Below are 21180 nucleotides of genomic sequence, written 5' to 3' on the forward strand. Positions count from 1 at the left end.
ACCTCGGGAGGAAAGTATATATATATCAGTGTATCTTCCCGGTACTGTTACGATTCGCCACCGTCATGTGCGACAGCCGGTCCGGTCGCAGCGTAATGCAGCGAACGCAAGGGCATCAGTCAAAGCAGCGAGCATTTCGGCCTTTTTAGCACCGTGCAATCGGCCGCCCAACGCTTCCTACCGCGGACATGCTTCGACGTGTTCAATCTACACGTGTCGTCATGTGTGTGTACGCGTGTGTGTGCAAACGCTAGCCAAGCCCGGTGCTCGAGGGAGAGAGCGTCGCCCTCGCCCGTTAACAAGAGGTTGAGGAAGCTCATCAACGCCATCCGCGCCGCCGTGACTGAGTCAGCAGAGCTTGCTCTGACATGAATTCTCCCGTTCCATCTGAGCTGCCGAGCTTATAAAGAGCAACGGTTATTTAAGCCAGTAGCAGGCCCGTGCATTTTCGTTTCCTTCTTCCTACAGCCACAACAACACCGCGAGAGAGACTACGCAGAGACAACGCCAAGACACCTGCTTTGTGAGCGTGTCAGTTTTCTCTCCGGGCCTGCTTCTCCTACGTGATGCTGTATTAAACGTTGTTTTTGTTAGTCGACGCCTCGTCTTTGCCGGGACTGCTGATGCCTTCCGCCGAGCCACCGAGCCGCAAGGCCAACGCTACCGATGGAACCTTGAGCCACTTCTAACAACTGGTGGCAGTGGTAGGATGAACCAGTCGTGACCATGCATGGCGCAACAACTGGTGGAAGCCGTGGGATGAACCAGGCGTGACCGTGGTCTAACAGTACTTAGCTACAAGTGAAACATGTCAACTAAAAGGAAGGGTTCAGCTTGCAGCGATGAAAGAACAAGGAAATGATAGCTAGGTGACATGTTATGACTAGGAGAGAGTAGAGGGGGTCATTGAACAAGCGTTAGTTATTGTCATTCGTAGAAATCAATACATGCGAATGGACAGGACATGTAGTGCGTATGAGGATAACTGGTTGTCTCCAAGGGTAACATAGTGTATTCCGAGAGCAGGCTGAGGCAGAAATTTAGGTGGGCGGATGTGATTAGGAACTCGGGTGGGGGGGAGGGGGGGAGGGAGGAGAGGGGGAGGAATCAGGCGTCCGCAGTTGGCTTTGTCCTGTAATCAACGTAGACGAGCTGATGATGTTGTTAGTTAAAACCTAGTGCGATCAGAGCGATTGGCCTAAACACATTGAATATACAGCCGATCAAGAGAACACGCCGACAGAACTGCCTTTTTGTTATATGGTTGCTGAGAATACAACCAAAATATGCGCACCCTTGCTACTTTTATAATATAACAGCAGCAATTTATTAAACAATGGAGCAAAGGCAAGACTCTTTATCGCAGTTCTAATAAAACTGAAGACGAAAACAATGGTGGAAACTGTCGTGCACTTTGAAAGCCTCGAATGCAGCTGTGAGAGAAGCTTTCCGCACTAGCATCGAATACAAGTTTCCCTCACTTTCTTAATCTACGTTTGTGCTTGGGATTGCGCTTGGCCCAGCTTTATAACAAAAGTTATCTTTAGACGCAAAATTTTCCTGCTCGCACAGAAAGATTCTCTTTTTCTCTTGATGCCATATTTTGAAACGAAACTTTACTTGCAAAAGGAGAATTAATTCTTTGAACGGAGCAAAACGATATGGTACATGGCGATCAATTGCGTACTATTACAAATAAAACGAAGCGAAACTTAGCGGTCAGTACCATTTTATTTCACTTGACGTTGACAAAACAGAAATATCAGGTCGAAAACCAGAAAGTTAGAACTGACAAGGTTTTACTGTCCTATGTAGATTTTAGGTTAATGCAACGGCTCGCGCACGTCTATCTCCGCCACAAGACTGGCGATCTCGCCCGGCGACAGGGCAACAAGTGTGTCACCAGTGTCCCAGTGTCTCGTAATAGCCGGAGCTCTTAGGCGCTCGTCCTCTCTGAGGCCTGGCCGCCCGTGTGTGGGCCAACGGTGTCTGCTGGGCCCCGGAAGGAACTGGTTGGCGGCGAGACTGACAGGCCTGACGTTTCTCAGTCGAACGCCCCTCAGCAGCCTCTGCGTAAATGCAGTAGCAAGCTATTGCGCTTACAAAATATGGATAGCTTCGAAATATGTTATGATGTGCAGGATATTCCACAAAATATAAGGTCCAGGCAGACATGTGTCAGAAGGCATGGTGTTGTGCTGTGCCACGGTCAACCTTTAAAAGTGATAATTGCTCTAAACGACCTTTACTCCGTGAAGGCTAATATCGCACCATTACATGCACATCTGTAAGACGAGAAAAGGATATGCCACATGCAGAAGTTCAACATTCGCTTGGCAACTTCATTCGAAAACTGTCATGACGTTGCACCAATGAAAACCAGCAAAGTAACTCACTCATGCACACATATGATAATCTCTTTAGAAAGGTAGAGCGAAAATGAAAGAAGGCCATCATAGCGTACATTTGATATTCATTTTCGTTTTCGAACAAGACCACAAATATGTCACTGACACGTGTTAGCTTTTTGTTGGTATTGCAGACCTTTTAAATTTCAAGTTGTCTCTGTTTTTCGATAGGCAATGATGGTTGTTCTATAAAAAAAACTGAGAGGATTTGTGCCGCCTGCAGTGGCAACGTAAGTACGTCCCGTCATCCAATCAAGAGGATGAAGATCTTTCATGCTCTCCGAGCACAAAATTTGAGCATCATCTTGAAGCGAGACATTACAAATATGGTTTGGTCATAGTGTTTAATGCCCCAAAGCAAAGGGAGCTATGAGGAACGCAGTAGTGTACGGCTCCGGAAATTTCGACGACCTTGGTGTAAGGCCGCGATAAACGGCAGTTTTGTTGTTGTTTTTTATTGGCGCTTACAGGCGTAGCCCCGCGCCGCGTCGAAAGGGCAGCCGGACCTAGCTCCTCGGAGTCAGGATTGAAGCGTTTTTTTTTTTTTTCGCGCCTCTCCTCCGGTGCCGGCGGCTTCCCGAGCACGCTTGGGATGCGGAAACTTTTCGTTTTTGTTGCCTCCTTTACAGCGGTCCCCCACGTGGCGCCGCTAACGAAGGAACGGGGCAGTTAATGGAGATGTTCGACACACGGCGTCTCGAAGACACCCCAGCTGCGCTCTATTCAGCCCGAAAATTGGGTGCGCAGGATGGTGCTGTTTGTAGGGCAGTTTCGAGCTTTTGTCCTAAATGAAAGCGCGATCTGACCTCGCCCACCCGCGGCGCCTCTCCCGGTTTGGGCAGCAGCGACGGCGACGAGCCCCTCCCGCTAATGGCCACTGACTGATTGTCATCCTGGCCCCCTGTGGCTAACGAAATATCGTCCTCGTCTCCTCTCTCCCCCCCCCCTCCCCCCCCCCTCCCCCTCGGCGATTCTTCGGGAGACGCGGCAGCGGAATGGACCATGAGATAGAGAAAGGAGGACGAGCGCCGGTGGGGAGAGGTTGAACCCTCGAGTGGAGACAGCTGCAGCACGCATGCTGCATTTTTATTAAAAAAAATCAAGGACCTGGGTCCGAGATTATGGCCAACCCACCGTGGTTGGGTCTTATTAATCAACGCGTTTGATTGGCTGCGTAATTCTGGGGCGGATCATGTGAAGCGGCCGCCCTCATGTCTTTGTTTGTCGTTGCCATGAAAAGCAGCTATCAGACCTGGTTGAGGAGTTTTGTCCAGTCGAGCACAGCTGGCGACACCGTGCTCGGCACGTAAGCTTTCCTCTGTGTGAGTTAAGCGGTTCTCTGTGTGAGATGTTTTGTGCATGTGATGTATCCTTTTGCTAGGGCTGTGGCAGCTCTGTGTTAGGCCACCAGTGTAAATTCAGTTGTCTTTTGTATATAATCTGTAAATATATCTTCCCTCTTCGTATACTGCCTGACTTGTCATATTCCTTCGTCCGCCGAATCACTCTTCTGAACCTTCGGAAGGCGACACATATTCATAACTCTTGGGTTCTTCAATAGGTACTGTCTTGACACTGTACTCGGGCGCCTTGCTTTTTTGCCTCCATCGAAAGGCGGCAGCCGCAGTCGGGAGTTGACCAGGCGCCCACTGTGTTCAGCAATCGAGCGCTGTAGCTACTGAGCCACCGCAGCGGATCGCAGGTGAAAAAAAGAACGAAGGCTTGGATTCGCTAGCGTCACGACTGTTTTGAAATATCTAAACACGATGTCCATCACCGGCACTGTGATCGTCGAGAGCTTTTTCTGGTAATGAAGACAAGACTGCAAGGAATGACGATTGAAGACTAGGTATTGTTCCAAATAGTTTGGCCACACGATAGTAAATCTGCGGAAGCTTCACTCCATCGCTGCTGATAACGCTCTTGTAGATACATGATATCGGAGACAGCTCCAAGAAACAAGCGGAAGCGGAAGGTGCCCGTCTAGCCAGGCCCTTCGAGAATGCCGTCAACCGATTCTTATGACTCCGCAGTTGATTACATTCAGTCGTTGTGAACGGCCCTTTCATGTGTTGCACTCTGCGCTGTCCCGCTTGCAGGCCAGAGGAAATTATCCACGACATCAGGAGAATCGATGGACGTCATCGCCCGCTGTCGCGTCAAGTGGATTCACAGCGCCGAAATGATGATAATTATTGTTTTCGTCTGCTTCAATTTTGCTCGGAAAATAAAAACCACAAAAGGTGGACAACTCATTTAGTTTGTAATGTTTTCCGAACCTCGAAATCTTGGCTGCCATATGATGGACTCTAGAACGAAGTGAAAGCGTAAGCAAAATGCAAATTGTTATGATGATGAATCAGCTGATATCAATCGCTTGTCGGGCACACTCGGACACTTCTGAGGCTGCACTTTCTTTAAGAGTTGACAGCAATAGAAGTTTTATATTTTTGTTCCCTGAACGAGGACCACCCATGCTAGAGTCTATAGAAAGCTTACCGTGACGTTGACGTGCACCATGCTCTGATCAATGGCCAGGTGCTCCAGCCGTAGAAGCACCTCAGTTCGCGACAGTGCCTCTAACGTCAGTAGGTGCACTGTGGTGGGCAGCGAAGACCGCAGCCCGGAGAACTGCATGGGACATATTATACGTTGGGACGAATAAATGAATTAACAACAAAGCGTCACTGCCTGTGCTGGCAACTATGGCTCGAAACTGCAAGGGAAAATAGCGCTGTTTCCTTGAAGCCGGTGCAACGCCGTGCGTCAAACAGCTTGCTAATCTCTCTAGTGCTGTTGGTCAATCAATGCCTATCGCTAGCATTGACGACATTGTTGTGGTGTCATCCAGTTAGATGAAGGGTTGTCCAGCAGCGACCTAGATATTCCTCGCGCCATTCTGTCCTCACCTATTTCTGGTCGCCAGTCCAACATACATCTTCATCTTTGAAGAAAGGAAAATAAGGGGTCATTTAAGCTCTGCTTTTAAGAGTTCTTGGTATTGGGATCCATGAGCTACACGGCCGCGCAGCCTCTGCTGCTGTCTTGTTCATTAGAGGCCCCCCCATTAGAGGCCCCCCCGTGGGATCACTATGAGAGGGAAAGGATATAAAATTGGTATCGCTCGCCTCTTTCGAAGCGAGCTGCTGTGAGAATCGCTGTTAGCGCCCTCAATTCTGTTCTACCCGCTTCGCTCTCGCGTCAACATTGGGCCGCTCTAAATGACATATTGGATTGTATTTTCGACGCAAGGGCGAGTTCGGGGAGCAAACACGCGATTGGCCACCGACTCGGGCAGCAGCAGGTGCGTAGAGATTTCTCTCCGGGTTTCCTGGCTTTTACCAGGGTACCGCGAACGCGAGTTCTAGACGCGAGCACCATGTACACTTGCTCGAGCCCATGCGCGTAACGAGTTCGGTGCACAACAGTGCGGCACCGATGCTCTTGAGGTGGGAGGGCCTGATTTTTAGCAGGGTTCTCCGTCATCGTTAGGTCAGCACCGGTGGTGATGGGCGATGAGCCATTACAATTACAGATTCGTGCACTTACTTTCATTGTCTGCTATCACTAGGCGAGAGAGCCAAAGAGAGCAACAAATTAAAACAGTAAGCAGGTAAGACAGGCAGCATCGTCAGGTGAGTTTGTTTTGAGGTTAACTGAATATACACGGAAGGGAGTGTCGACAGCCGCCCTGGCTTCCGGCGAGGTACCCGAATAGTGACAAATTTATCTATGTAATCAAGTCTCAAGCAAATAGCATCGTCAAATTATAAACCAATCGCAAATAGGGCGATAGCGTCCACGTTTCCCAACAACAACGCGCGCCTCCTCTTGCGCGATTCAGGGATATGGAGTGCTCGCCTGTATATTACTGAAATTTGTTGCTGTCTTTGGTTTCCTCGCTTAGTGATAGCAGACAACGAGTGTAATTGCACGAACCTGTGTTTTCTCGCGCACGGAAAAGAGGGAGACAGTGTGGAATGATGCCGCCGCCATTTTTCGACGCTCTTAAGGAATGATTCCGGCGGCTTTCTGTATGCCAACCGAAGCCGAAAATCCACTTCCAGTTCACTGAACGCTACCATACATGCAACTCAATATGGCTATCATAGCCGGCGCCAGTACTGCCACCTCGGCTACACGACAAAAAAAAAAAAAAATTAGCATCCAGTAAGAAATTCATCGTGAGTCAACCTGTGCATCCTTACCAGTACTGATCCCCTCGGTTATAGTTCTGCAGCGGCACGAATTAAGAACTCAATACATACTTGCAATGCCAATCGATGATCGGCGGAAGCGATCACGAACTTCGAGGTCTCGAGTACCACATTGCGAGAGTGTCGTCAAGATGTGCTCTGCGCATCTCTCACCCTCCTTCTTGACGCGTCGCGCGTGCTATAACCCCCTGGTTATGCGTGCGGCCAGCGAGCGCCCTCAGCTATGCCGTGAACCAGTAAGTAGCTTTGGTCTGGTGCGCACGGCGCCGCAGCTTCGTTTTCGGGTACTGCGGCAGGGCGATGGTGTCTACTAAAGCGTGGAGGATTATTGCAGTAGTATTGGATAACGTAGTTTCTTATTAAACACTCGTGCTTTTAGTCACCTGCGTATTCCTGCATTCGGAAAAAGACCGCAGTGAGCTCTGGCGGTACCCCACAGCTTTGCTCTGGCCCGAACCCGCGGTGCATACCGTGGGTGAGGTTCCACCTACACCTTCCAAAAGGAACCCCTACATGGTACGACGTAACAGCGTTAGCGGATCCGGTTTGCAGCCCTCATTTCGGTCCCTCGCTAATGTTTACGCGGCTTCCGCTCGTCTAATCCGGCCCCTTGATTTGTGCCTCTAAAATCTCAGACATCGTTATTACCATACAGTCTGAAGCTGCCACGTTATCTCACGTTATAACCAGCCACCGGTTATAAGCGATCACCCGACCGATTTAAGGCCCATAATAACAGATCCGTACAAACGGGCTACGTGGTCTATAGCAGCAACGTGCCTGATAAGACACACAAGAGGCCTTTAAAAGGTGTTCCTATTCGACCCTTCAACTTTAAATGGAGCAACCCGAATTGCTAGCTCCTCCCAGCTTTGTATTTGGTATCGCTGCGTTGCCGAACCCATCGAAGAATCGGTGGTCAGCCCCCCCCCCCCCCCCCCCCCCATGTCACCTTCCAACTACCATTAACAAAGTCATGTCCGTGATTACTCGCTCACGAAGCCAAGAGCGACGGCGGCGGATTTTCTACAGGGCTGTGCATTAAACGCTATCGCGTTACCACAAAGGCTGGAGCGGTACGGTTGTGTTAGATGATTAGGTTGAGGCTTGCATGCCGTGACGTGCGCTTGAGATTCTTTATCTTGAATTTTACATATGGGACTGTTCGGAATGGGAAGGTGCGTACAGGGAAGGTGCGAACAGCACAGACTTATTCCCGTATACATAATGGGTTAACACGCATTGTAAAGACGACGCCCTAAATATGAAAGATATCAGTGGCTCACGATAAACTAGAAAAAGCCGCAAGGTTCCGCGAAGATGGGAAATGTCTTAACGTGCAAGGTGTATTTCACTGCGTTTGAAACAAGGGATCAGTGCGAATTGATCACAGGAAGAGAAGGAACTATGGTTAAATCTAGTGCTGAAGCAAGACTTCTCTTGGCGTCATGATATCTATGGAGCATATGAACTCGAAAATTACGAAATGGCAATCCCTCCTGACGCGCGATAATCTCTCAAAAGTGGCTAACTTCGGCTACTCGGCTACTGGCAGCAGATTGCCGTGAAATGCAGAAAGCGGTGAGTTAGTTTTTTCAGAGTAGGTTCGTTCGTGGGGTTTAACGTCCCAAAGCGACTCAGGCTATGAGAGACGCCGTAGTGGAGGATTCCGGGAATTTTGACCACCTGGGGTTCTTTAACGTGCACTGACATCGCACAGCACACGGGCGCCTTGCTTTTCGCCTCCATCGAAAAGCGGCCGCCAAGGCCGGGATTCGATCCCGCGTTCTTGGGAACAGTAGTCGAGCGCCGTAATCACTGCGCTACCCCGGCGGGGCCCGAATGTATGAATAACACAATGAGCATTATTTTCGATTCCGAAACTGATGTTTCCTTCGAGAGTGGAATTAATAATAATAATTGATTAATAGGAAAATAAAGACTCCGTATCTCACAATTCTTGGTGGACGTACACCTGAGCCGCACTGTAAAGGTAAAGGTGGAAGTCAAAGGCGGTGCCATAGTGGAGGGCTCCTGATAATTTCGACTATCCGGGGTCCTTTAACATATGCACTAAAAGCGCAGCACACTGACGCCTTTTGCGTTGCGCCTCAGCAAACGGCTTCCGTGTGTTGTCAGTGAGGGAATGAACTATTATTGTCCAACAGAAAAGGCTTCCGCCCCCCCCCCCCCTCCGGCCTCCTGGCGCTAAGTCCATGTGGATGAGACGTCGCCTAGACGGAGGCCTGGAGGTCTTGTTTCCTGGTGGCGTCCTCGGCCAGTCGGAGGAGGAGGAGCTGGACCTCAGGGTTCTGGCTTCTAGCATGGTCTTCAAGGTTTCTTTATTATTTATGTTATTTGCTGTGCCTTTTCAGTGTACGTAAAATATCCCCAGATAGTCGAAACTATCTGGAAGCCTCCGCTAGGAAATGCCACAAAACCACCTTTTAACTGCTGTTGCCAAAGAAGGTGAACCATTTTTTTCCTGCTTTGAAAGGACTTAATAAACTGCTTATAACTGCCAATAAACTGCAATAATGAGCACAGTTCAATCAGTTTAAAGTTTCATGGCGCGGTGCGACTCTTTTGTACCTTCTGCATCTGGGGTTTCCATTGCGCAGGTGCAAACGCGACCAGTGGTCGATAGACGAGCTGCAGCGCTTGCGGTCGGAGCGTCCTCTGGGCTTCTGCTGCAGATCCCAGGAACACGCGGTGGGTTCCGGTCGCCATGGTTCCATGCGGATGCTCGTTCGATTCCCAAATGCTCTCGTAGTTTCCCAAGTCGTCGTTTGTCGTGTGCCACCGATGCAGCTGCCAGCATTTGAGGTACGTGCTTTACACACCTGCACCTTTGACTTAATGCTGGTTACTTGTAATCACAGAACCGGAAGCACAGAACCGGGTTAATTGGAGAAATATGGGAGAGGCCTTCGCCCTGCAGTGGGTATAGTCAGGCTGATGATGATGATGACTTGTAATAAGTGGAGTATTCGCCTGGTGAGAGAAGACAAACAAAGAAGCTCAAAGCTGAAAAGGAGGCGTCACTTGCAGAACTGCGTGACGCTGCTTCCAGCGCCGTAGAAAAGTCGTTACCAGCCTATTTCTTTAGAGGAGGAGGAGGCTTTATTTCCCCGGTACCTCGAGGATAGAAGCAGTACAAGCTTAATCATTAAAGCGTGCTCCGAAGCCTAAGCGCAGGATTGTCTGAAACTCTAAACTATAATTTCTTGACTAGTAGTAGATGTGGTGGTACCATTTTAAGGCACTGTGGACAAGCGTAAGGTGTAACGTGTTAGACGATGAACGCGAACTAAATATATATATATATATATATGCAGATGAAATTAGGGGAAGAAGCAGACTTGTGAAGAGCATCTAGCCAGGATAAATAGCCGTTGCTCTGTTGAAGAGGCCATAAAGGTAGGAGAGGGAAGCTGAGAAAGCCAGGAAGCCTGTATGATACCATGTGGATTTTTATCGTCTTCGAATATGCCTCTTTGACACCACGTACAAGGTGCTTGGCTACAGCACCCTTGGCGCTTACCATGAGCTCGATGTGCCCTTTTCTGAGACTGCTGCCTCCTTGCGGCCGGTCCGGCATCACCGCCATGGTGAGGTCACGAGCGATGTCCTATGGTGACGAACGCACCAGCATTATGGAGGGAGAAAAGTGCCTCGTGAAACGTTGACTACTTTTATGCCTTTCCTTTGCTTGAGTAATCATCAGACCGAAACTTGCATCGCTGTCAAAAAGTTCTGGAGTCCACAGAGGCTGAACGTACGGCTCTTCCAGATAAACGTTTCACCTGGCTGTGATTGATTATGTGCCGCCAAATAAATCATGTGCGCGTGCTTGGTAAGATGCTCTCAGGCTTGAGTTAGCTGCTAATATATATCATGTGAGCTTCCAGCACTCCAAGATAACAAGTGCGAATGTTGCCAAAAAGGTTTAAAATAACCAATACTCAAAAGCGAAGGTAATGGTATGACAAGTACTTGAAAGATAAAATGATCAAAAGAACTTTGCTCTTCGCATTGTTGTTTCTTTAAACACTCACTGTGCGATTAATGGAGCATCATTTTCCTTTCCTTACAGAATAAAGGTAGGGTAGCATTGCCTAATGACCGGCGATTTTTCAAGTTGGCATGTGATGTGTAGGTCCGTAAGCCACTCTTAGCTTGTGTACGACTGTGGAACCCACTTTAATATAGGGAGCATGGTCTTGAACCCCTCCATTTAGCGCGAGTTAAAGCCTACTTTCGGCACACCAGCTGCTACAAGTTTTTCAATTATTTCATTTACTTTCAATGTTTGAGTGTTAATAGCATGCTGCTTAAGAGATCTCACTTCAAGATCTTAATTTCTGTCCGTCTGACGACGAGTGAGGTTGGTTTTCCGCACATTTTGTATCTTAACGTCAAACCTGTTTCTCCATAAACACAGTGGTTTTGAGACTACACAAAATAGAGACAAAATATTGATAGTTAAAAAAAATAAAAACCAAAAGAATGAATTTCTTAGGAAGCGGGTCATGCATTGTTAAAGTTAGATCGTAGCTTCCTTAAAATAGAGAGTGCGCACAGACGAGCTGGAGTTCGTCTTGCCTGAACGTAGATCCATGAGACAACAGGATAGTAGTTAGACGGAATGGGTAGCTTGCTGTCCTGGAGCGTAGCCCTGTCGAGAAAGGAAATCCAGTTTCTATTATGCCCCATTTACCGACTTTACTTCTATTACGACTGATTCATATCAGACATCTAATTCAACAATCAAACGTTATTAGTAGGGACAAATTTTGAATGGTACTCAGATTAGCTCTTGACCCATGCAAGAGAATTAAAAGGAAGGCAAAGGCGTACTACACATTAAGTGCAGAAAGCATCACGAATGCCTTACAGCATGTCGCTACTTCACTATTCTTTCCCAATTTTCACAACGCTCATGTGCACAATGGCGAATGGCAGCAGTGGTGATTATTATTAAGAACAGCAGAGAAACCAGAATAAATGCGTTACTTGCCGTGGAGTGGCGGTGATTACATATTAACCATTTAAAAGAAAAGGATGCGAGGAGGATGCTGTCCCTATTTACCGCGATTGCTTTGTAGCCGCCTCACTGTATAGATGTGATGCACCGCCAGAAAACTCACACCCTGTACATGTTCTTCCAGCCGTTTCCGTCCGTGTAGAAGCCGTCGCTGTCCAGGCCGCTCTCGTAACGCGTGACCACGTCCTGTCCCGTGAGGTCAGTGACCCTGCATGGTGTAGAGCACAGAATACGCTCCCTAGATAGCGTTATGCTGCTGGATTGCAATAATAATAATAATAATAATAATAATAATAATAATAATAATAATAATAATAATAATAATAATAATAATAATAATAATAATAATAATAATAATAATAATAATAATAATAATAATAATAAAAATAATAATAATTTTTGCTGTTAAGCTGCAAAGCTGGTTACGAGGGCGACGCGAAACCCAGGAACGGGCGCCAAAGAGCTAATGCTGAAACGATGCCATTTGAGATATTTTTTGAAAAGCGAGTTTTTTTTTTTTACCTTGGTGAAATAGCTGTATATACGCTAACCACATTAAATATGATGCTTTTCTATGTGAGTGTGTGAATTCTCGGTTACTGCACATGTTACCCTGCAGTTCGGTGTGGCGCTCGCAATATTATAATTTATCTTTGCAGTGCAGTCCGGTAGAGCACCGGACGCGATATTCGGAGGTCGTGGGTTCGGTTCCCACCATCGGCACGTTGTTTTTTCTTCTACTTTGTGTTTAATTATCTTTCCCCTAAGCAGATTACATTACTCATTTCTGCGATTATTTAAGTAAAAATTAAAAAAAAAGACATAAAACATAATCCCCAATGCTTTCCTTGGCCTCGCCGACTGTTGGCTTCTTTCCTTCTCGTATATCACAGTCAGTGGAAATACCTCTCTTTGATTAAGCGCTGATAGGTGATGTGTTTTCAAGCTGTCAAATACCGTTGCAATTTCCTTTGAGAGACATATATCATCCCTTCCACTATTTGCTCTAACAGCCTGTAGTGTCAACGTTTGAAGCTATCAAGCCTAGGAGATTTACTGTGGACTTAATGAAAGGGGGTCGGCGACATCGCCTGTGGATATGTCTGTGTACAGAGGTGGATATAAAAAAAAAAGGGAGCTCGATGCACTCAGTGCATCAGCGATTACTGCAAACATGATTTGGCTAATTTGTGTTCGGCAATGTATAAAGTAGTTAGAAGACCACAAGGCGTTCTGTGTACTTCTGTACGCGCCTGTACAAGCACAGTACTTAGAGGTGTTGAAACAATGCCAACTGATTTTGCGTTTCATGGGCATTGCCCCTAGAATATCAGACACTTATTTGGCTTACGATGCGGGCAATGGCCCCACGGTCCAGGTGAATTCAATGAAGTCAGAGTCTTTGTGTAGAGCGATCACTTGGGTGACGAAGTTGTTGAAAATCTGATGAACTTCTTGAACCAAGGGGCCCTGCGTGACGAAGAAAATATGGCGGCTTCGTCAGTTCTCCAGTTCAGTAGAACTAAAGAAATGTTCTGCCTTTCTTTATGGGGCGAAAATAGCTTTTTGTATTCACGAGTTGGGTAAAAATGAATGATATTTAGTTGCAAAATGATGATCATGTCTCACGTGAAATATTTTTGCGTGGTACGAGACGTACATGGAGTGACTTGTGCTCAGCGCAGAGACCAAAAATACAAAACTCGTACAGAGCACACAGAACCAAACACGCGCCACAAGACCTTAGCCCACCTCGATGTTACTTCTCTTACCCATGGCACAGTCCCTGGCCGCAAAAACAGACGGATAGCCAACCTTGACGATTCGGTAGGAGACGAGGTCTCCCATGTCCTTAGCGTCGCGATGCGCGCTGAAGACGTAGTGACCCGGGAGAGGGACGCTCAGGTCGTGCCTCTGCTGGTCATAGGCTGCGAACGTCTGTCGCAGATTGACAGGTCCAAATGAGGCACTCTTGCTTCCTGGCAACGACACGTGAGCCACCAGTCCGGTCGCTGGGTCGAGCTCGAGGACGTACCTCTGCACGAGAAGGGCAGGATGGAGCTCCGCTCGGTCGACGACGTAGAGCCGTAGCTTTTAGACTATGTTCTGTGGCCATGTTTTTTGAAAGCTAGATAGATATATAGGTAGGTAGAGACAAACAGATATGTTATATGTAGATACAAACGTGGCAGGTAGAGGATAGCGATGGACAGGTGGTAGATGCATGCATGCATGCATGCATACGTACAGCCTTTATCAAAAGTTTACAGCCCAATGGTTTGCTTTTAAGCCGTATAATATGACTTCTGTAATAATCGTAGAAGTTCTAGCTATTGGAGAGGGCAGGACGAAAAATCTTGCCTTCAGCAAGTATGGAAACCTGGGAATGCATTATGAGCCACATAGTATAGCTCAGAAGTAGACTGCCTGGGCTGTAAACTTTTGATACAGGCTGTATGTACGTACGTACGCACATACATACGCACATCATACATACATACATACATACATACATACATACATACATACATACATACATACATACATACATACATGCATGCATGCATGCATGCATGCATGCATGCATACATACATACATACACACATACATACATACATACATACATACATACATGCATGCATGCATGCATGCATGCATACATACATACATACATACATACATACATACATACATACATACATACATACATACATACATACATACATACATACATACATACATACATACATACATACATACATACATACATACATACATACATACATACATACATACATACATACATACATACATACATACATACAAGTAGGTAGCTAGATGAAATATATTCATTTATAGGTAGACAGATGAAAATATATAAGGGATAGATGTGAGATTAGCCATATATGATATTGATAGAGAGTAGATAGGTAGACGGATGGATGACATACTGATAGATGAGTGAATAGATATATAAATCGATGCAAATACCGATAGATAGGTGATTACTAGCATCAATTTTGTATCAGATTGCGACAGTAGCCACTTTACTATCAATTTCTCGCATACTAGACGTTTTTTCGAATAACTGCAATTTCGACTCTTCTCCTTTCTGAACTGCATGCTTGGTCATCACCGACGATGTTTTAATAAAATCTCGCTCGCTAAAAAAAGGGGCGGATATTTACGCCGGTGTCTGCTGCAGTTACCTTAGTGAGGTTGATTTTGAAGTTTATGGTCGGCACAGCAAAACAAGAAAATAGCAGTATCATGTCTGACTACTCGCCGCATCAATCTCCTCGCCACTTCCTTAACGCTGTCGTCTTAGTAGTATACAGCATGCACATCTAAATTTGTTCTTAACTTCTGTTATTTTATTTTGAAAGCTGCGATACTTACGTCTCCACGACATATCGGGCCTGTAAGTAAGGCGTCTTGCCCATACGAGGCCTACACCTTGTACGCCAATTATGTGCTATCCACGAACACAATCCATCAGACATCTTCCCATATTTACAGAAAGGGTCACGAAGGGACTTCCGAATTTCTAATAAATCCCCGCCAATCGTTGCTAGCGACTTTACAGATCTCGACGTTCAGCACGAATTCAGCTATATAAGCTGCCATTTTGTTTCCCAAGACGCTTCCAGTACAATTTAGAAATAAAACTGACACCTGGGCTGGAACGACATTGCAGCAAAGTTTCCGCAAATATTGGCTTAACTAATATGGAAACGAAAAGGGGGGATGTAATAAACTCAGATTAGAATATTTCCAAGTCGAAATGAGCTTTAATATATACTGACATCGTGTACAAAAGAAAGGGAGAAGGTCGGTGTCATTACTAAGTCTAAGTACTCTAATGAATTAAATGCGCATTAAAACGTAAAGGCGTTGAAGAGAGCCCGCTTCTGTAATCTGTAGTTGCAATGCTTTCTTTGTACACGTGACTAAAACTAACAACTATCTTAAAGTAGAAAGAAATTGGAGTAGAAATCGGTCATAAATGATAGACACAATGACACTAGAAGCTAGTGATTTGACAACTCATTTTGTTTTTCAGGTATATTGCGTGAGTCTCTTGTTCTCTAACCTTATTTTCGATGAAGACTTCAGGTCTGTCCAGTGCTAGAAAGTTATCCGCTGTGGTTGCAGTGGTCTTGGGAGCAAACGCCACACGGTACAGGCTAAATCCGAGTGGTTCCACAAGTGCCCTGAACACGAGTGCCGTCGTGGTATTTAAGTCAGCGTTGTCACCAGATCGCTCTCTCGGTAAAGGCAGTGGCACCAACTGCGCAAAAAAGCATGTGGTATCGTTCAGGTAACATCTTAACATCGACAGGTAATATCTCTGGTGTTGTTTGAGTTTCAGCAACAAAACTATGGCACTGACGTGAAAGATTAGTTTGAGTATTTAAGGCTCCAAAACTGTAACAATACAGCTCATGCGTCATTTTATATTCCTACAAACCGCAAGCAACATATGACGTAGGAGTGATTATATTCCAATTTATGCTTTTTATTTTTTATGCCTCGCGCAACCTCAAAGAAATCCTCTTCGTGACAGCCATCGTTTGGATGACGGACCCGAAACCTGAACACGAGAAAGAGAAATTATTTGTAAATGATTTTGCTGTCGTAGGTGATCTAATTATGCAAGATACCCTAATATATTATGCATCATTGCAAATGAGAAAAACATGCGGCCCTAATTAAGTGTCTATACGGCTGCAATCTTTGTAAAGTTCTATTGTGTCGAGCCTATGTGCTTCTGAAACTGATCAGTAATCTTGTTTCTTGTCGTAAAAATTTACTGAGCCCAATAACGCATTTGTTCAAACGAAAACCTTATGCCACAATGTGTGCATATGCATTGAAAGGCGAACCTGTTGCTAGTAGTCAGGTGTTCTGCTCTGAAGTCACCCTTTTTCATTGCTTATCCCATGCCTTACCTTAGTCACCGACTCAGTGAACATGCAGAGCGCCACTTGCGACTCTGTTTCAGGTAGCACATTGGCGGGTGCTATGTCTATGCTATGCCATCCAGGTAATGGTAGTAGAAGTACAGTGCTAGATGAAAAACTGCTTTCCCACGAAATACAAGTTAGTTTATAAGCTATGCAGGGTGTTTCGTAATGAAACATGACAGAGGTCATGAAAATGCAGCTCTCTCTTTTCTTAAAGTACAAAACAATGAGGATTAGGAACTCTTGCCTGTGCTTCGACGACGATGTCCCCTGGTGCCGTAACGGTGACGCCTGTTGCCCCTTTAGCGTTGACGGGAAGCCGGACGTACTTGGATACGGCTACGCTTGCCGGGTTGTACACGACGACTGTAAACTGCGTGCCACGCAGCAGACCTTGAACACTGTGGACTACATGGTAGCCATGACTCAGAGTAAATAAAAAATGCGCTCTGTTACAGGATCTCGTTCTGAGGAAACGTTAAGGATAAACCATGTTTCTTTGGCAAATGCAGCCAGTCAATGGGGTTGGCTTATCAGCCGCACAGTGAAACCTAATATTGCAAAATAGATCTCGAGAAGAAAAGAGGAGGGTGCTGCTTATACTTACACATATAAAGAGCTTAAGATAACGGTTCCTCAACGCGGGTAACGAAAGAATCCCGCTGCCTGGCATGCTTGGAAAATAGGTATATATGCGCCGACCCGCAAAAATATGTTTCCTGCATATCGTATTCTTCCATTATGCACTAAACATCCTCCGGATATGAAATGGACATGCTGTTTAAATGCATGGACACCACTTTTGGTTGGTTGGTTTGTGGGGTTTAACGTCCCAAAGCAACTCAGGCTATGAGAGACGCCGTACTGGAGGACTCCGGAAATTTCAACCACCTGGGGTTGCACTGACGTGCACTGACATCGCATAGCACACGGGCGCCTTGCTTTTCGCCTCCATCGAAAAGCTGCCGTTGAGGCCGGGATTCGATCCCGCATCCTTGGGAACAGTAGTCGAGCGCCTTAACCACTGCGCCACCCCGGCGGGGCGGACATTTATCTCAGTGTCTTCACAGTAAAGAGTGAATATTATGACATACGAGCATTGAGTTTCGTTGAATCAAAGAATGTACAATAACTTGAATTGGGGATTACTGTAGCGGAAGTTATCATTTACGTTTTATCAATAAAGAGCAGTTATTTTCTAATTAAGCAAATAAAAGAGGTATATGGAATGCTTAATTCATTAAAGCTCTTGCTGTGTTCTAACCATATACGCTGTATTTGCTATTTTAATTATTGCGCTCGGATTATGAACGCATCCGACTACTTCAGCTGCTAAAGAAAGCGCTTTTTTGCTTTTCATGTATAAAATAAACTTAGCAGCTACTATTAGCGTGCACTCAGAATATGAAAACGTCACATATGAGCATGCGCCAATTTCGGAATGCCGAAGGAATCGCGCGACTCTGTATACGTTGAGTTCTGAATGTCGATACTGCCGTTCTTCTAGAAGATCACCTTATTGGATGGTCTTATCTTTCACGTCATCATTTCGTATCTTCCACATCGGCTCCCTCGCCCTCATTGCCTCTATCTCCTAAATAAGTGTTTCATTCCAGCGTTCTTATGAGCGTTCGCCACCTAGTCTATCTTTCTTACATTAGTTATTTTGGGCTATATAAAATAAGTTGCCTTGCCCGCACCGTCTTGCTATACAACGGGCTGTGAGAAGTGCACTATATTTTACGAAACCAGCACCAGTAGTTTTCAGTCTACTCGATATGGAACTACAAATGTCTCATTTTTTTTCTGTTTCAAAGTAAGGTTGTGCCATCACCTGAGAATGGTCTTCGCTGTACGGACAGCTGCTCTCGTTGAGGCTGTGACAGAAGGCTAGCGGCTGCGGCTGAATGCCTTCCGGGAATTGCTGCGAGGCTCCGGGATTCGTGGCCAAGACAGACACGGAGGACCTTATCACCTCCTGCGGGCCGTCGTCTTCGATTAGAAAATACGAAGCTGGGGCGCAGGTCTTCGAAACGCGGTTGAACGTGGCCGTCACCATCAAGAAATTACGAACGCCGGCGCATTAGTTTCCTTCTCAGCAGCGGAATAGCCACTGACCATCTTTTTTACGTTTCATAACAAAGTTTCTCATCTTCCTCGCATTTGTTTGATGGTTTCACAGCAGCAAAAGGCACGACCACGGATGGGCGATAACGCGTGAGTGAACGAATTGGTGCGCACCTACATGAGAAAAGTGTCAGGGGGACACCACGTGACTGGACTCAGATTTGTGGCTCGCAAGTTTGTTTGCTGGCACTTATTCGCCCACCAGAAGTTGTCCCGTACGCTGATGCGATCAGTAGTCTTGACGGTGACGACTTGGCTCAAAAACCTTTGCAGGTTGATTATTTGTAGGTTGAACACCTACTGTCGACCATATAGCAGTATGTATTGGAAAATACTCCAGCAAAGCATAAGTTCATTAAGCGCTTGTTTTCAAAAGAAAATGCAAAGTGGCGCTTCCAAGCGACTCAATTTCTTTATGTTGTTATCAGTGGATGCATTGTGAGTGTACCCTTATGCATTATTACATTGTCATGTGGCTTACAAGGTGCACGCGGGCACAGGCTTGCAAATGGTTGTTACGGTATTGCAGTGTAAGGCAATGACAAGGCCACGGGCGGCTAACAGGGATAAACGTTGCAAAACAATGCCGGAATATTCAATGTGATTGGCAACTTGCATGGCATTGTCAAAAAGTTTTTTCCCCACACTTTAGTTCATGAGCGAGTTTTCTGCCTATAAAGCAGGTGCAAAAATAGTGAGGCGACGGGAGCACGAGATAGATGTCTTCTCTGTTGACTGTTAATAGCAAAGTAGAGTGTTTCTACAGAGCGTTAAAAAGTAGGCTACCATATAACGATACACTGAATAAAAAAAAAAGCCTTGAGAATATTTTTTTCAACCATACACGAAAAACTTTCATCGCCTAGGTTGCTTGCACCTGCATGTAATCAGTGTCACTGAACAGGGCCTCCAGGAACGCAGAAGATTATCGTTTTTGGATTCATTTAAAGACGAGAAAAAAATGAGAGCATTGTAACGAATTGCAGCGCTGTATAAGCAGAAAAAGCAATGCCGAAAAACTTCAAGGGAGCACCTTACGTTCAGCAGCCATCTTACGTGCAGCCTTTTGGCCGCCCTGCGGCGATCTTTGGAATGCCCGCGATTCCTCGGAAGAGAGAAGAGAGAGAGAGAGAGCTCTGTCTCAGAGAGAGCCCACCGATATCGCGCAGAATCTAGTGAACACAGCTCGCGGACAGATTTCGGCAATGCGAGACTTAGCATGAGCCATGTAAGGCTATTGCCTTTAAGGCTTCGGTACCCTATAGACTACATAGTCATGGTAAACGAACGCAAAAAACAAACGAAGACGGCAAGAGAAGACGACGACGACACGACACAAGCGCTCAATACGTACCAGGGCGCCCAAATTCTCACGCCAGTGCCCTCTACACTGACCTCACACCTGGCGATGCCGGCGGAGAGTTGGACTGCGTAGTCATTGGCCACGAGATTGACAGATGTCCCGCTGGACAGAAGCAAGAAGGTCATAAGAGGCACTTGACTGTGCGATACCACGGTAACTTGAAAATATCAAGCGCTTCCTGATCTCTTTTAATATGCACATTCTCTTTAAACCTCGTGCGCAGCATATGACACGTGTCTTACAGTGGTTATCGAAAACACTTGAATACCGATTCCCGATAGTGCTCTATGGGCTGTCATATGTATCCACATTTCCAAGAGCGGCTTTTCTTTAGGGGCGGTCCAGTCAGGCTTCCAGGCAGACTGCTTGATCGAATCCAACAGTCTAATTCTAGCAATATAATAACTTGTCATAAAACTTTTTTCTGGGCGAGTTGGTGCATATTGTACACTAAAACTTTATAGCGCAAAAAAAAAAGACAACCACGCACGAACCGTGTGTGTTGTGTGTCACCCTTTTTGTGTGTGGTTACTTTTTTGCTCTATAATTTATTATTGTATAATAACTTGCTAGTTCCTTAAGTAGGGTAGGGTCTCAGATTCGTTAACTTTAGAAAGGTATTTACAGCAGCAGCGTTTTTCACTATCCCTTTATGGGTCTCTTACCATATGCGCATGCTATTTTCATTGATTACAGGTTTATGCGATTGTTTATTGTAGTTTTGGCTAGACAGATGCGACTGCTGACGGATGATTTTCGTGGCGCTATTTTACATATGGAATAATTTGACGATGCTCTTTATGGTAATTGGACCACACCGCCAGTTAGGTTGCTGAGCTGCGGAGTGTTGAAGCCCATGAACGTGAATGGCTAATCGTGTCCTCGCCTGCACTGTGCAATGGGTAGTTGTGATCTTACGTGATGGCGTCGTGATGTTGAAGTAGTGCTACCGCTTCCTCTGCAAGTATGCGAAAAAAGCGGCACCATTATGCAGTTGCAGAACAGGCAAGTAAGGTTAAATTTATTCGGCAGCAGATAACACACGCAGCC

General features: G+C 46.0%; 1 protein-coding gene across 1 annotated transcript in view; it reads right to left on the minus strand.

Annotated features, from left to right (window-relative positions):
* Positions 1-1731: 1731 nt before the first annotated feature.
* LOC146178770 (lysosomal alpha-mannosidase-like) overlaps positions 1732-21180 on the minus strand; it is a 32193-nt gene continuing 12744 nt past the window's right edge. The window contains exons 8-20 of the mRNA XM_084580022.1: positions 21049-21088; positions 20163-20232; positions 18475-18618; positions 16888-17013; positions 15767-15964; positions 13488-13709; positions 13024-13142; positions 11776-11880; positions 11231-11303; positions 10170-10256; positions 9218-9436; positions 4908-5039; positions 1732-2069 (exon numbers count right to left, since the gene is read on the minus strand). Coding sequence (XP_084436148.1) covers positions 1824-2069; positions 4908-5039; positions 9218-9436; positions 10170-10256; positions 11231-11303; positions 11776-11880; positions 13024-13142; positions 13488-13709; positions 15767-15964; positions 16888-17013; positions 18475-18618; positions 20163-20232; positions 21049-21088 — 1781 coding nt within the window. The 3' untranslated portion in view covers positions 1732-1823. The remainder of the gene's footprint in view (positions 2070-4907; positions 5040-9217; positions 9437-10169; positions 10257-11230; positions 11304-11775; positions 11881-13023; positions 13143-13487; positions 13710-15766; positions 15965-16887; positions 17014-18474; positions 18619-20162; positions 20233-21048; positions 21089-21180) is intronic.

This window comes from Amblyomma maculatum, chromosome 9 (assembly GCF_055883805.1).
Source record: "Amblyomma maculatum isolate TAMU_Amacu chromosome 9, ASM5588380v1, whole genome shotgun sequence".
NCBI classification, from domain to species: domain Eukaryota; kingdom Metazoa; phylum Arthropoda; class Arachnida; order Ixodida; family Ixodidae; genus Amblyomma; species Amblyomma maculatum.